General features: G+C 47.2%; 1 protein-coding gene across 1 annotated transcript in view; it reads left to right on the forward strand.

Annotated features, from left to right (window-relative positions):
• The window catches only part of LOC120917654 (cytochrome P450 2J6-like), a 55,573-nt gene that overhangs the window by 20,053 nt on the left and 18,421 nt on the right, over positions 1-17,099 (forward strand). Inside the window, exons 4-5 of the mRNA XM_040329106.1 lie at positions 8,304-8,464; positions 11,682-11,855. Of these exons, the coding sequence (XP_040185040.1) occupies positions 8,304-8,464; positions 11,682-11,855 (335 nt within the window). The remainder of the gene's footprint in view (positions 1-8,303; positions 8,465-11,681; positions 11,856-17,099) is intronic.

The following is a 17,099-nucleotide window of genomic DNA, read 5'->3' on the forward strand; positions in this document are numbered from 1 at the left end:
AGTGGGAATCATAGGAACATTTAAGGCATTTCCCTTATGTTGACTCAAAAATTTACTTTGGTCGGAACAATAATAGAACAATAATAATAATACATGTAAAGATAACAGTATAAAAAATAACGTGGGTGAGACATCTAGGCTAGATGAGACATTATTAGATTCAGAGGTATATTCCCATCAGGTGGCCCAAATTTTATTCACAAGTGCCTCTGCAAGTTGCTATCCATTCCTTGGCCTCCATCACCATTACTTTCCCGATCCATGTGCTCACGGTCAGGGACTCATGTCCTCTTCCAACAGACCAATATTAAGCATTTAACAGCATTAAGTAGGTGTGGGAGAGCACAATGCTTATACCGGTCAAGAAGAAGAGTATGGACAATGGAGTAGGACGTGCTTCGAACAAAAGGGATGGTCTGTTCCCAGGATCTTTGCTATCTTGGTTTTAATATCTGCCCAATCTGTCTTCATAAACATTCCAAGGTCAAGGGATAAAGTGTGTGCCAGAGCAGTAAGCACACAGTATCATTGTGTCGGTAGGTTGTAATTATTCTCTTGTGTTTTAGAGTCAATAGAGCTAGAATGGGTCAACTGGTATACAGTAAGTTCAGCAACTGCTCCTCAGAAAATTTTAACTTCACATTGCGGGTGGTTAAATGGGGGTGGTTGAATAAGCATTTCATATAGTTCAGAGATCATGTGTGGAAAAAGGTCCTTAGACTTACTGAGACGCTCAAACTGTGTGAGATAAGACAGCTTGTATAGCATAACCGTGGACGGAGAAGAAATGGTGAAATTGATCGCGCCAGAAGTCTATAGGAAAGCTCCCATATTGCTCCATGAGGGTCTCAAGTGGAATCAGTCCCCCATTCTCCATAAATTTACTGCAACTAATGTTTCCATCCTTCGTTCATGGACCAAAGAAGGCTAAACGTTCTCAAGGGGGAAACCACAGGGAGCCCCCTATTGGCACCAATGGAGATACAGGGGGTGCCAGGCAGAATAAATGGTTGAGTCTATCCCAGACCTTAAAGGAGTTGTAAAGGAAAAAACATTTTTGCCTATAATTAATGTCTGCAAGGTAGACAGACAGAATAGTGCAATGATTCTGTTAAAAAAACTAGTAAATACCTATTAAATTCCTTCATCTATATCACCTCCGGCGTTCTGGTTTCTGTTCTCTCATTCACTTCCTGGTTTGCATCGCTCGTTCATGTAAGAACTACATTTCCCAGTATGAACTGCGGCACGCCCAGTAATTCACACCTCCTTGAAGTCTCTAACATGTAGAGAGCGTCCTGCCGCACAGATGTAGTTCCCAGGAGGGGGCGAGCACGTCACTGACCACCGCAGTAAAGCCTCCCTTCACGGTGGTCAGTAAAATCAGACAACCAGGAAGTGAACAGAACAGAGAAGAAATAGAGCAACTTGAGGAAGTGAAAAGAGGAATGTCTGCAGGTAAAGGATGCTTATTATGACATTTTTTCCCCCTTTACAACCCCTTTAAGGGTATGAGTCATCAATGGAGATGTTTTTTCAGACTCTGGAGCAGCCAAGGGGCATAAGATGGATTTTGCCCAGCCATACATTTTTCCAGCAAGATCCCAAGTTTAGTCAGAGCGTGAAATTGCAAGTTCAGAATCCCCTGAAGGGCAACAACCTTGTAATTTTGCTGTATGTCAGGTATACTGAGTGCCCCTGATTGCTTGGAGCATTTTTTTATTTTCATAGCTATTTGTGGTTTCTGCTCCTTCCATGGGTAGGGGCACAAATACCATCTGCAGGTAAAATAGTACACTAGGTAATATAGTAATCTTAATTATACTAGTAAGCCCCAACCAAGTAAAGGAAGTTCTGTTCCAAGACTGAAGGTATTATACCTACTGTGCTCAGTAGGGGGGCTTTGTTATTCATATAGAGAGTTACCATTTGGTCAGTACGCTGAATCACTAGGTATTTTAAGGAAGAGGATGCCCAGGAAAATAATTTTTAAATTGAAGGCAAAGTCGGAAAGGCAGGGTAATCGGTATAACCTCTGATTTCGAATAATTTATTTTAAAGTTACAAAACGAGACAAATTCCTGTAGTTCCAACAGGAGGTTAGGAAAAGAGACAAGGGGCTGGCAAGGTGAAACAGAAGATCATCTGCATAAGCCGAGATCTTGTGTTCAACAGTTCCGACAGTTATACACATGATGTCCTGGTTTGCTCTAATTTTCTGAAGCAAAGGTTCCAGAACAAGCAAACAAAAGCGGAAAAAATGGACACCCTTGTCTTGTGCCATTCCGAACAGGGAACTGTGGGGAAAACGTGCCATTAACCTTGACCTGGGCGGTAGGTGACTTATACAGAGCAGAGATCCAGGTTGGGGTCCCAAACCGAGTTTCTCCAAGACAGCCATGAGATCCAGTACACTTGATCAAAGGCCTTCTCAGCATCAGTCGATAAATAGGATGGAAGCATTTTGGGGGGGGGGGGGGGTACCTGCCCAGTGGATAAGCAGGTTGTCCCTGGCCTCCTGCCCCACAACAAAGTCAATCTAGTCCGGATTTATCACCTTTGGGAGAAGACACTTCAACCTGTTTGCCAATCTTTTTGCTAAAACCTTCAAAGCTGCATTTAGCAGTGAAATAGGGAGGTTAGGGAGATTTTGAGACAGGGTGTGGTCTTTGCCCTCTTTCAGGAATACCGTAATATGGGCCAGAAGGGCTCTCTGCGGGATTGAGGTACCTGAGGCTGCAGAGTACAAGTATCTGCAAATCAGTGTGACAGTGGCAAGAGTAATACGCTTTGCTGTAGCTGACGCGGACATGGGCTCTAAAGCCCCATACACACTATCAGTTTTCCTGCAGGTTTTTCTCTTCAGGTTTACCAAAACCATCTAATATGAGGTCGAACCTTAAGAGTTTCAATTTGTATGCAATCAGGCAGGCCCTTGCACTACATAGTTTTTGGTAATCCCGAAGAGAAAAACCTGCAAGAAAACTGATAGTGTGTATGGGGCTTTACAGTTAGGTCAGGAATTTCTGCAAGTTGCTGCTACCTCTGTGGAGGTGATGGGGAGCACTAAGTGAGCTGCTGTGATTTAACTGTTTTTGCTTCAGAGTTAGTGCAGAGGCAGCCAGGCACACAGCAACATAATCAGTCTAGGGGATGTATTTTAGGATTTTTATTGCTGAAGAACTTGTGGTTGTAGGAAGATATGGGATATTCCAGATTCCCTAATTCTTTGCAGGAGGATGCTTCATCTTTCTAAGTTTTTCTGAGCAGTCTCTATGCAGGAACAAGTACAAATGGCAGAGACTAAACCCCCTTCCTAGAAGCTATCCCTGGCAGGAATACTACTGGCTTGTCCACCCAAGAGATACAGCACTAGGGATGAGCTTCGTGTTCGAGTCGAACTCACGTTCGACTCGAACATCGTATGTTCGACCATTCGTCGAAATACGAATGTTACGGGCCGTTTGCGCCAAATTTGAGTGGCGTGTCACGCCCCATAATTCACTGTGGCATCACCTGCAGTGTGCACCTAAAGCTACGTGGTGTGTACTGCCCGTGTCCTCTGCAGTGTGCACCTAAACCTCTGCAGTTTGCACCTAAAGCTACGTGGTGTGTACTGCCTGTGTCCTCTGCAGTTTGCACCTAAAGCTACGTTGTGTGTGTACTGCCTGTGTCCTCTGCAGTGTGCACCTAAAGCTACGTGGTGTGTACTGCCCGTGTCCTCTGCAGTGTGCACCTAAACCTCTGCAGTTTGCACCTAAAGCTACGTGGTGTGTACTGCCTGTGTCCTCTGCAGTTTGCACCTAAAGCTACGTTGTGTGTGTACTGCCTGTGTCCTCTGCAGTGTGCACCTAAAGCTATGTGGTGTGGACTGCCCGTGTCCTCTGCAGTGTGCACCTAAAGCTATGTGGTGTGGACTGCCTGTGTCCTCTTCAGTTTGCACCTAAAGCTACGTGGTGTGTGTACTGCCTGTGTCCTTTGCAGTGTGCAGGCCATTATAATGTCTGGAAGGACAACAAGGAGAGGCAGAGAGTCATGAGCCGATAAAAGAGGGCAAGCAGGCTCTGCGTCTAGAGGCAACAGTGCTGGTCGTGGACACGGTGCATCCTCATCAGCATGTGGCCGTGGGACACGCTCGTCCTTTTTTTCAGCAGCTGGCCGTGTTGAGCCACAACATGCCGCAGACTTGGTAGAGTGTATGACCAAGCCATCCTCATCCTCCTCATCCTCTCTCACCCAGGCTCAGGCTACTTTGTCTGGCAAAGCAGCTGCCAAGGTGGCCGCTTCCCTCTGCTCAATGGCATCAGTCACTCCTTCCCTAGCCCCACCATGTCCTCCTGAGGAGTCCCCCGAACTGTTTGACCACAGTGTTGGGTACATGCTGCATGAGGATGCGCAGCGTTTTAAAGGCTCCGATGATGGTACACAGCTAGAGGAAGGCAGTAACGTGAGCCCAGAGAGAGGGGGTGCCCAAGAAGGACAGCAATCTGGCAGTCATGTTCCCCCAGCTGCAGCATACTGCCAGGTTTTCTACAGTGATGAGGAGGGAGGGGATGATAAGGGCACTGACTCTACGTAGGTGCCTGATAGGAGAGAGGAGAAGGAGGCACAGGCACATCTCCAACGAGGCAGGATGCCCTTCAGGGGCCAGCTTAAGGGCAGCACGCCGACTGCATCACAACGCAAAGCTACGCGTGTAGAGGGCGCTGCTGTCTCTCAGTGTTATTCCAAAAGTTCTTTGGTGTGGGCCTTTTTTGAGACAAGTGCATCAGGTCGCACCGCTGCTATTTGCAACATATGTCTCAAGCGTATCTCGCGTGGCCAAAACATCACCTGCTTGGGCACCACATGCTTGACCAGACATATGTCGACCTGCCATGCAGTTCGTTGGCAAGCGTACCTCAAAGACCCACACCAAAGAACAAAGCTGACCTCCCCTTGCTCCTCATCAGCTGGGATCTCCAACCCCACTATACCCTCAGTCCTGCACTGATAGGACTGAAGGTGTAAAATTAGGTGTGTCACAGCCAAGTACTTGCGGGCAATCTACTATCGGTACACCGATGGCAGATTGTACCAGGCAAATTTCCCTGCCCCAGCTGCTGCAGCGCTGAAAGAAGTTCTCTCCCAGCCATCCACATGCCCAGCGGTTGAATGCTAGCTTAGCTAAATTGCTAGTGCTTAAAAACTGCTGCCTTTTCAGTTGATGGATTCTGCCCCCTTCTGTGAGTTTGTGGAATGTGCGGTACCTCAGTGGCAAGTTCCCAAACGCCACTTTTTCTCACGGAAGGCGATTCCGGCTTTCTACCGGCATGTGGAAGGCAATGTCCATGCCTCGCTGGACAGGGCGGTCAGAGTTAAGGTGCATATTACCGCTGACTCATGGTCCAGCAGGCATGGACAGGGACGTTACCTATCTTTCACTGCACATTGGGTGACTCTGCTGGCAGCTGGGAAGGATGCAGGACAAGGTATAGTAGTGTTGGAGTTTGTACCTCCACCACGCCTCCAAAATGCTACTACTGGTTGTGACACACCTCTCTCCTCCACCCCCTCCTTTTCTTCTTCCTCTGTGGCCTCTTCCTGTGCGGATGTGTCCTCGGAACCAGCGGTGCTCCATAGGCGTTCAAGGGGCTACGCAGGAATGCAGGCAAAGAGATGCCATGCGGTGCTTGAGCTGGTGTGCTTGGGGCACAGGAGCCACACTGGGCCAGAGGTTCTGTCAGCTCTGCAGGGGCAGGCTCAGAGGTGGTTGACGCCACTCCAGCTTAAGCCAGGAATGGTGGTTTGCGACAATGGCACCAACCTCCTCTCCGCCCTGTGACAGGGACAACTGACCCATGTGCCCTGTTTTGCTCATGTCCTTAACTTGGTGGTGCAGCGGTTCTTGGGCAGGTACCCGGGCTTACAGGATGTCCTGAAGCAGGCCAGGAAAGTCTGTGTGCATTTCTGATGGTCATATAATGCCAGTGCTTGGCTGGCAGACCTTCAAAAGGAATACAACCTGCCCAAGAACCGCCTAATCTGTGACATGCTCACCAGGTGGAACTCTACGTTGGCCATGCTGCAGCGGCTGCACATGCAGCGGAGAGCCATCAATGAGTATCTGTGCCAATTTGGCAGCAGGACAGGGTCAGGGGAGCTTGGTTTTTTTTCCCATGCCAGTGGGCCATGATCAGGGATGCATGCACTGTCCTGTCACCATTTGAGGAGGCCACGAGGATGGTGAGCAGTGACAGTGCATGCATCAATGAGACTGTCCCTCTTATTCACCTGTTGGAGCACATGCTGCGTAGAATAATGGACAGGGCCCTTGAGGCAGAACAGAGAGAGGAAGAGGAGGACTTTCTTACCTGTCAAGGCCCCCTTTATCCGGACAGTGTCCCTGCTTGCCCACCTATCACACAGGAAGAGGAGGAGGACTGTGTCAGCATGCAGGTGGAGCCTAGCACTCAGCATCAGCAGCAGTCTTCAAGGGATCAATTACAGTCCCAAGGAACCCATGGACATGTACGTGGCGGGGACGAGGTGGCTGCGGATCATGTCGTCCTCAGTGACCCAGAGGACTCCGCACCGAATGCCTCAGCAAACCTACGTTGTATGGCCTCCCTGATCCTGCAAAGCCTGCGGAAGGATCCTCGTATTCGTGCTATCAAGGAGAGGGATCATTACTGGCTGGCAACCCTCCTTGATCCACGTTAAGAGTAAGGTTGCGGACCTTATCTTGCCAGCACAGAGGGAGCAGAAGATGAAACTTCTTCGGGAGGCCTTGCAAAAAGGTCTGTGCAATGCGTTCCCAGATACTGGGAGGTTACAAAATCCAGGTCCTGGACAACGTGTTGCTGAGGCTTCGGTCAGTCACAGAAGGAGCGGTGGAGAAGGTGGCCGTCTCAGCAAAGCGTTCAGACAATTTTTTAGTCCGCAGCCCCAAGGTATGACCGGTTCCAGCAAAAATCGTCAGCGTCTGTTTTACATGGTGCGGGAATACCTAGGGGCAAGATCAGACTTGGACACCTTTCCCACCGAAAATCCTCTGACTTACTGGGTCTTGAGGATGGATCACTGGCCAGAGCTTGCACAGTACGCAATTGAGCTACTGGCTTGTCCTGCATCCAGCGTTCTTTGAGAACGCACATTCAGTGCTGCTGGAGGCTTTGTAACCGATCACAGGGTGCGCCTCTCCACCGACTCAGTCGACCAACTGACCTTCATAAAAATTAATCAGGCTTGGATCACCTGATGCTGATATAACTGAATATTTTTTTCGGAAATGTCAGATCCCTTCAAGACTGCCTATGCTGATGCTGAGTGACTATCCTGTTATGCTGAGTGACTATCTTTTTCCTCCTCAATGATCATGCTGATAGCTTGTAAGAACATTTTTGGTTCTGGGCACCAGCACCAGTGCTTAAGGCCCAATTTTTCTGCCCCTGTTTAACAGGGGCGTGTAATTAAAATTTTTGATGCAATACTTTGCAGCGGGCACATTCCTGCGCTCCAACTAGAGTATCTGTGAGGGGTTGCAGTGTTGTGGCAACAGCACCAGTGCCTAAGACCCAATTTTTCTGCCCCTGTTTAACAGGGGCATGTAATTACAATTTTTGATGCAATACTTTGCAGCGGGCTCATTCCTGGGCTCCAACTAAAGTATCTGTGAGGGGTTGCAGTGTTGTGGCACCAGCACCACCACCACCAACTAAGGCCCAATTTTTCTGCCTCTGTTTAACAGGGGCATGTAATTACAATTCTTGATCTAATATTTCACAGCAGGGCCCATTCCTGCGCCCACCAAGAGTACCTGTGAGGACTTAGTGTTGTGGCACCAGCACCAAAGGCCCAATTTTTCTACCACTGTTCAACAATGGCATGTAATTACAGTTCTTGATATAATAGTTCACACAGCAGGGCGTTCCAGCGCCCACCAAGACTAACTGTGAGGGCTTACAGTGTTGTGGCAACACCAACACCTAGGGCCCAAATTTCTGCAGAGTATATACGGCAGGCCCCTACTTTCAAACATCCAACTTACAAACGACTCCTACCTGCAAACGGAAGGAGACAACAGGAAGTGAGAGGAAACCTACCCCCTAGGAAGGGAAATTATCTTCTATAAGAGGTGTCTCCTGTCCACTGATGCTTTATCACCAATCCCTTGTTTCACTAAAAAACCCACATTTTCAAAAAATCATTTGTCATTGGGACAGAAAGTCACACAAGTCACGCAAATTAGGCACGCAATAATGATTGGATTTCAGAAATGGTATGTTTCCATCTGCTTACTGACCATTTTTGGTATATTTCAGATACTCTGTATGACCCGCACTTTGTCCTTGACAATGCCGTGTCCAACATAATTTGTGCCATCGTATTTGGGAGGCGTTATGACTATGATGATTCAACACTCAGAGACATTCTTAACCTTGTTCATGAACATATGAAGATGGTAACTGGATTTTGGGCTCAGGTAAATCATTAAATCATTCCTTGGAACAATAATTAATATCCTTTGATTTATTTTCAATGTTACTGTGATGTAGTAACAGTTCTTTGCCCTGCTGTTTGTCTTTGAAATATTAAACCACTTCCATACCATCCTTAGGTTTTATTTGAGATATCTGAATGATGCCTGCAGCTACACTCCCCCCCTCCCCCCCCCGATGCTTCTACCAAATCCTGGCAGTAGAAGTTTACAATTTTTTACGCCATTTATAAAAAAAATTGCCATGGGGGGTCCCCTTCAAATCCCTACTAGACCCGAGGGGCCGGGTAGGGGCCGGGGGGGGGGGGGGGGGGGGGGCTTGCTTTGCAACCAGCTATATACACTGTTAAAATAAAAAAACACAAAACACATCAAAAATTGCATCACAAATACAGCACTTTGCGTTTCTAGTGTGATTCAATTGAAGTCTATTACACGAAAAAAGTCCCCCAACCTTTCCAAAAATGCACCAGCTGAAAAACACATAGATGTGAACTCGTACCATAGGAAACCATGTTAAATGGACTGTAGTGAGTTTCTGCAAAAAATTTATTGATATGAACCTAGGGTAAAATGTGTTAACGAAGGGAAATACAAATATACACAAAATGTAAAACCAATAAAGTTTATTAAAAACGATTAAAATGCCATCTTCAAATGCCCAGTACAAATTCAATTGCAACAACTAGAAATATTATATATTTTATATTAAAGGGGTTGTAAAGGTTTGTTTTTTATTTTCTAAATAGGTTTCTTTTAGCTAGTGCATTGTTGGTTCACTTACCGGTACATTTTCCTTCAATTTCCCTTCAAAAATGTTTTCCTTTGTTTTCTTTGTCTGAATTTCTCACTTCCTGTTCCTCCTCAGTAAGGTGTTCAGTAAGCTGTTCTAAATGACTTTCCACCGCTCGGATGATGGTGGAAAGCTAACTGAGGAGAAACAGGAAGTGAGAAATTCAAACAAAGAAAAAAAACATTTAGAAGGCAAATCGAAGGAAAAGGTAAGTGAACCAACAATGCACTAGCTTAAAGAAACCAATTTAGAAAATAAAAGATGAACCTTTACAACCCCTTTAACTCCACTCTTAGACCACTTACCCACCATAACATCACAGCAAATTCACCCAAAAGGGGACGCTCTGCTTTTTTGCACCCTCCCTTCCTCAACTGCCACATTTGGCACTTTTTTTGGGGGGGGCAGGTGCTTGCTTTTGACCCCGCTTCCACTTCCTGGTAAGATCGCTGCACAGTGATCTCCATCATTTCCGGCCCCTCCTCCTTCCCCCCACTGCTGAGACCTGTGTGTGTCCCAGAAGACCGCGGTACCAATCAGAAAGCACAGTGCGACTTGCACAAATGTGCAGTAGGAAACTGGCAGTGAAGCCTTCAGGCTTCAGATTTCCCTTACTTGCAATGCTGGCGCTTGCACCTGAATCATATGGACAAATTGGTTTGGGGTGCCAACATTGTGGGATTCCTGGACAAGTAAGTGTCCTTTATATTAAAATCCATCAGATATCCGATCGTGTGTACAGGGCTTAGGAGGACATGGGGACACACTGAGATTGGAGGAGAAGCGGTTTAACCTTAAACTGTGCAGGGTTTTTTTCACTGTCAGGGCAATAAGGATGTGGAACTCTCTTTCACAATTGGTGGTGGCTGCGGGGAGTATGGATATTTTTAAGAGACTCTTGGATGTGCATCTTATAGAACACAACAATATATACATATATACAAATAATTATAGATACTGACACATGTGCACCTACACAGGTTGAACTGGATGGACTATTGTCTTTTTTAAATTTTACCTACTATGTAGTCTATAGTTCGCACCAAAGTGGGATACAACTGAACAGAGGCATGCGCCGTCCGTGAAAGAATCCCAGTGCGCATGCTCGAAATTACGCCACAAATCGGCAATGCTTTCGACGTGAACGTAAATTACGCACAGCCCTATTCGCGAACGACTTACGCAAACGACGGAAAATTTGACGCTGGCCCGACATCCATACTTAACATAGGATACGCCTCATATAGCAGGGGTAACTTTACGCCGGAAAAAGCCTAACGTAAACGACGTAAAAAAATGCGCCGGGCCGACGTACGTTTCTGAATCGGCGTATCTACCTAATTTGCATATTCCTTGCGTAAATCTACGGAAGCGCCAACTAGCGGCCAGCGTAAATATGCAGCCTAAGATACGACAGTGTAAGGCCCCGTACACACGACCAGTTTCCTCGGCAGAATTCAGCTTCCGACCGAGTTTCTGGCTGAATTCTGCCGAGAAACCCGGCCGTGTGTACACTTTTGGCCGAGGAAGCCGACGAGGAGCTCGGCGAGGAAATAGAGAACATGTTCTCTATTTCCTTGTTGCTCTATGGGAGCTCTCGTCCCGCCGAGCTCCTCGGCGGCTTCAGTGCTGAACTGGCCGAGGAACTCGATGTGTTTGGCACGTCGAGTTCCTCGGCCGTGTGTACGAGGCCTAAGAGACTTACGCTGGTCGGATCTTAGGGAAATCTATGCGTAACTGATTCTATGAATCAGGCGCATAGATACGACGCCGCAACTCAGAGATACGACGGCGTATCTGGACATACGCCGTCGTATCTCCTACCTGAATCCGGCCCCATATTTTTAAATTTTTGCTATAATAAATATCCCCCAAAAATATATAAACAACATTTTTTTTCCTCAGTTTAGGTCGATACGTATTCTTCTACTTATTTTTGGTAAAAACAATCGCAATAAGCGTTTATTGATTGGTTTGCGCAAAAGTTATAGCGTTTACAAAATAGGGGATAGTTTTATGGCATTTTTATTAATATATATTTTTTTTTTTTACTAGCAATGGCGGCGATCAGCGATTTTTAAATTGCGCCGGTCGGATCTTAGGGAAATCTATGCGTAACTGATTCTATGAATCAGTCGCATAGATACGACCCCGCAACTCAGAGTTACGACAGCGTATCCGGAGATACGCCGTCGTAACTCCTATCTGAATCTGGGCCAGTAAGTAGAATTTACACTAACCAGGGCCTGTGATGACAGCTTTAAAAGCGGCTTTAAAAAGTGGGAGGTTGTATTTTAGAAAATTGTTTGGTGTTCCTTGATGTATTAAAAGCGGTAATTTAATTGAGTCACATGGTTGGCTCTTTTCCCATTGAATTAAACTGAGCATTGTTACATTATTTTCCTTCAGCTCTTTAATGCATTTGGATTCGTCAGACATCTTCCTCTACCACATCAGAAGATTTTTAGAAATGTAAAGACAGTTTTTGGGTTTCTCAAGAAAGTTCTAGAGGAACACAAGAGAACCAGAGTGCCTGGACAACCCAGAGACTACATCGACTGCTACCTAGAAGAATTGGATAAGGTAGGGTAGTTATTTATCATGACATCAAGCTGACAATCTGTTTTGTTTATGAGTTGGTATTAACATCTGAATTTAAATTGCGTATAAAGTCTCAATAAATTACTTGATAGCAGGGTTGTTTCTATTATAGAGTGAGACCCTAGTGTTAGGGTGGCATCTACTTATATGGCATAGATTAGAAAGAAGCAGGAGATAACAGCACTGAGTTTCTGGCCTGGGTATCGTTTGGTGCAGATGGGGCAGGCTTCACTGCAGAGGATCCTGGCACGGGATAAAGCGGTATTAAACCCAAAACTAAAAATGTTATATATTGCAGCTTACCAATCATTAGATTGGTGCTGGCTGCATCAGTTTTCTTTTTATGCTTTTTTCCTCTGATTTCCCTGGTCACCAGGCCAGTAATACACTTCCTGCATGATACAGACAACACTCTGGATGAATGGGCACAGGGGGTAGATCTGGACAGCAGAATTGTCAGTCTGTTGGGAGTAAAGTGTTTGCATTAGAAGATTTCAATACAGTAACAAATTAAAAATGCAAGAGAGCTTTTCTGTTTGTAAATCGACAGACTTACTGTCTGTATCACTAGATGGAAATAAAAGAAAGCCTTAAAAAGGGAAACAAATACAGCCATCACCTCTAGGAATTGGTAAGCTGCAATCTATTGAATTTGATTGCGTTTGCTTTTGGGTTTAGTTTTAGGGTTGGTCTTACAAGAAGGGTTAATGTTAGGATTACAGAGAGGCTTAACGTTAGGGTTATGGAATGTGTTAGTGTTTATGTGTATGATTATGGGGAGGTGTGAGTGTTAGGGTTTCAGTGTAAGGTTTAGAGTCAGGGTTACAGAGAGGGGTAGTGTCAGAGTTATAGGGTGGGTTACTGTGAAGGTTACAAGGAGGGTTAATGTTAGGGTTACAGTGTACAGAAAGGGTTACTTTCTTTATCGTTACATCACGGGACACAGAGCGGCATTCATTACTATATGGGTTATATGGAGTACCTTCAGGTGATAGACACTGGCAATCTCAAACAGGAAATGCCCCTCCCTATATAACCCCCTCCCATAGGAGGAGTACCTCAGTTTTTACGCCAGTGTCTTAGGTGTTAGTCATGGTTTAGCTTGCCTCCGCATCCTTGGGATTAGGTGAGCTAACCGGTTCTGTCCAAAGGCCTCAGTGCTAAAGTGGTCAGTAACCGGACCCCAAACCCTTGGGGTATAGCCCATAATGCTTTTCTTTTTAGAGAGCTGGACCCTGGGCCCAGAACTTAGAAACCTTTGGGTGCCTAATGTTTTCTGTTGCCAGAGTGCTATATGGGCCCAGGACAGTGGATCCTTCATAGGAACCCAGGGCCTGAAGGTCTAGACATCCCCACCGAGATGGGGGAAGATTGGGCCTCTTGCTTGGCAAAGTCCTGCGGCATGGAGCAGGTAAGTGAGGGGAAAACTTGCGGAACTTTGTTCTTAGCAGGTTTTTTCTGGGGGGTCACAGGGGACATGCCTAAAGTTATGCGCTGCATCTGGCAAACTAGTCACATATCATAAAGATAGGATGGCTCTATGTGTATTATTCCCCATAAAATGTGACCTCCCTTGTAGTGTTGGAAAAGCTTGAGTGGGGCCTGTGTGATATATATGTGTGTGTCAGAGAGCTGTGCTTACCTGCAAGCCTCCAGGCGATGCTCCATTCAGTCTTCCTCCTCAGAGCCTGCAAAGCAGGCAAAACGCTGACCTCCTCGTGGTTCCAGGCTGCAGGCTGCAGTTTGCTGGAGCTGAGAGGTCCCTTCCCCCCAACCCCCCCCCCCCTGTCGGCGGGCGCGCGCGGCGCGCGTTCACGTATTATAGGCGCAATTGGCGCCGTTTAGCTGGGGGGGAAGGGCGGGTCAGTAGCTTAAGGAAGGGGCGGCCCTTCCTTGTTTGTTCCATACAGCTCATTCAATACTTTGGAACTGGGGAGGAAAGACCAGAGCGGCAGCACGGGGCGCCGAGGACACACAGTGGCCAGAAAGAATATTGCAGTCTTCAGAAGACTGTTTTCAAGCCTAGGAGTAGGCTGTTTCTTTTCCATCTCATAGTTTTTCTTGCAATACTACTCAGGGGGACAGAATGTTTTTTCTTTCCTGGATTTGAAGCAAAAAAAAAAAAAAAAAAGTCATCTAGGGGAGAGGAAGCATTTTGTATCCCCCAAACAGGTGTTTGGGCAATTAACTATTTATAGTCCCAAGTACCAATAAGCTAGCAGGTGTACCTCGGTATTGTACCATGGCATCCGGGTCAGAGGGTACAAGAGGTGGGGATTCCCCCAGAGAGTCTGAGGTCTCGGACAAAATTATGCCGCTGCTTTCCCCACAGGGAGCCTTGGGGCCATCGGGATCTGGGGCTGGAGCTGACACGGGTCAGTCCAACCCTAAGACGGTCACTGACGAGGTATTACTCACCTCTTTAAAAGAGATGGAGAAAAGAATGGGAAAAATGATAGCCGCAGCTATGCGGGGCAGTAAACGGAGTAGATCTCCGTCGCCCGAGCGCGGACCCTCAGAAGAGGAGGTCATTTCCTCAGGGGAATTGGACGACCTCTTGGACAAGGACCAAGTAGGTTCAGGGATCGAAGATCCGGATACAGAGGAGTCTGGGGCAGTCTCCCTGAGGGAGAGCTGGTGGATTCAAGGATTAACGGACTTGGTCCATAAGGCATTCAACTTGCCAGTACCAGATCTCCAGGTATCGACGGTTTCAGCTTTGGGCTCACTGAGGGCGCCTCAAAGCAAGGCTGTGTTTCCGATCCATCCTCTATTAGAGGGAGTTTTGTTCCAAGATTGGAACAAGCCAGATAAAATCTTCTTACCACCTAAAAAAATTTCTGTCCTATATCCTATGGAAGATAAATTTTCCAAAAGATGGGCTACCCCTGCAGTGGACGCAGCCATCTCATGTGTTAACAAATCGTTAACATGCCCTGTAGAAAACATACAGGTGTTCAAGGATCCAGTTGATAAACGCTTGGAAGCACTACTTAAGAACTCCTTCACTACGGCAGGGGCAGTAGTACAGCCAGCTGTGGCTGCGATTGGGGTCGCTCAAGCATTATCGGATCAATTTAAGCAGATGCTTAAACTTATTCCTGCCCAGCAGGCAGAAGAATTTTCGGACGTCCCTAAGGCCATATGTTTTACGGTAGACGCAATTAAGGATTCTATCCAGCAAGCGTCACGTTTATCGTTATTCCTTGTCCATATGAGAAGACTCTTATGGTTAAAGAGCTGGGAGGCTGAGCCCCCATGCAAGAAGCTCCTGGTAGGGTTCCCCTTCCATGGAGGACGACTCTTCGGAGAAGACCTAGATAAATACATTCAGACCATTTCAAACGGCAAGAGTACTCTCTTGCCAACTAAGAAGAAGTTGCAGGGGCCTGCGTTTAAACGACAGTATTCCCCTGGGCAGGGGCCCTCTAATGCCAAGCAGTATCGACGGCCTCCTACGAAAGCAAACTTCGGCTTCAACAGCAAGTCACAAGGACAGGCTGCTAGAGGCAGAAAGCAGTGGTTTCGCAAACCAGCAAAACCAGCCCCCAAGTCGACCTTATGAAGGGGCGCCCCCACCCACGAAGGTGGGGGGAAGGCTGCGACTCTTTTCAGAGATTTGGGAAGCCAGCATTCCCGACGAGTGGGTACGGTCTTCCGTGGCCACGGGCTACAAATTAGATTTCCTAAAGTTTCCTCCTCCTCATTTCCAGGAGTCGAGGATTCCAAACGATCCGAAGAAGGGAGCCGCATTAAGATCGGCATTAGATCATCTACTTTCCCAGGAAGTAATAGTAGAGGTACCAGTCCTGGAACAGGGGCTGGGTTTCTACTCCAACCTATTCATCATCCCAAAGTCCAAGGGAGATGTCAGGCCAATTTTGGACCTAAAGATGGTAAATGCATACTTAAAGGTCCGCTCATTTCGGATGGAATCCGTGCGGTCAGCAGCTGCCACACTCCAAAAGGACGACTTCATGGCATCCATAGACATAAAGGATGCCTACCTTCATGTTCCAATTTATCAGCCACATCAAAGATATCTACGCTTCATGGTGGCTTCGCGTCATTTCCAATTCGTGGCACTTCCCTTCGGGTTGGCTACGGCCCCCCGGGTGTTCACGAAGGTCCTAGCTCCAATCCTAGCCAAGCTAAGGATCCAAGGGGTCACGATCCTAGCATACCTGGACGACCTCCTAGTCATAGACCACTCGTCTCCCGGCTTGGAGCGAGCAGTGGCCCTCACGGTCCAATACCTCGAGAGGTTCGGCTGGGTCCTAAATCGAGAAAAGTCAGCTTTCCTGCCCACAAGGCAGTTGGAATATCTCGGCATGAGATTAGACACAGAACAACAAAGAGTGTTCCTACCTCTGAGGAAGGTCAAAGCCATCAAGGAATTAATCCTACTGGTTCTAAGCAAGAAAGAACCGACTATTCGCCTAAGTATGAGGTTACTAGGCAAGATGGTGGCCACATTCGAGGCGGTACCATACGCCCAGAGCCACACTCGCATCCTGCAGGCAGCCATCCTGTCAGCATGGAGCAGAAGGCCACAGGCCTTGGATATCCCGTTGCCGCTCTCATCAAGAGTCCGACAAAGTCTGTGTTGGTGGTTAGACCCTCAGAATCTACTGAAGGGGAAGTCTTTCAGCCCAGTGGCTTGGAAGATAGTGACCACAGACGCCAGCCTGACGGGCTGGGGAGCAATTTTGGATGGTTGCACTCGCCAAGGTACTTGGGCAAAGCCAGAGAAGCAGTTGCCCATCAACATCTTGGAGCTCAGAGCTGCTCGACTAGCCCTCAGGGCTTGGACGTCAAAATTGCAGGGGTTCCCGGTGAGAATTCAATCAGACAATGCCACGGCCGTGGCATACATAAATCACCAAGGGGGAACCAGGAGTCAAGCCGCTCAGAGAGAGGTGAGCTTGATTCTCCTATGGGCAGAGGCTCATGTGCCCTGCATATCGGCAATATTCATTCCAGGAGTGGACAATTTTCAGGCGGACTTCTTAAGCCGCCAGACTCTATGGCCGGGGGAATGGTCTCTGCATCCACAAGTCTTTCAAGCACTCTGCCAAAGATGGGGAGTGCCGGACGTGGATATCATGGCATCGAGACTCAACAAGAAGCTAGACAGGTTCATGTCCCGCTCAAGGGATCCGATGGCCTGCGGAACCGATGCGCTGGTTTGCCCTTGGCATCAGTTCAAACTTCTTTATGCGTTTC

Source organism: Rana temporaria, chromosome 11 (genome assembly GCF_905171775.1).
Source record: "Rana temporaria chromosome 11, aRanTem1.1, whole genome shotgun sequence".
Classification (NCBI taxonomy): Eukaryota; Metazoa; Chordata; class Amphibia; order Anura; family Ranidae; genus Rana; species Rana temporaria.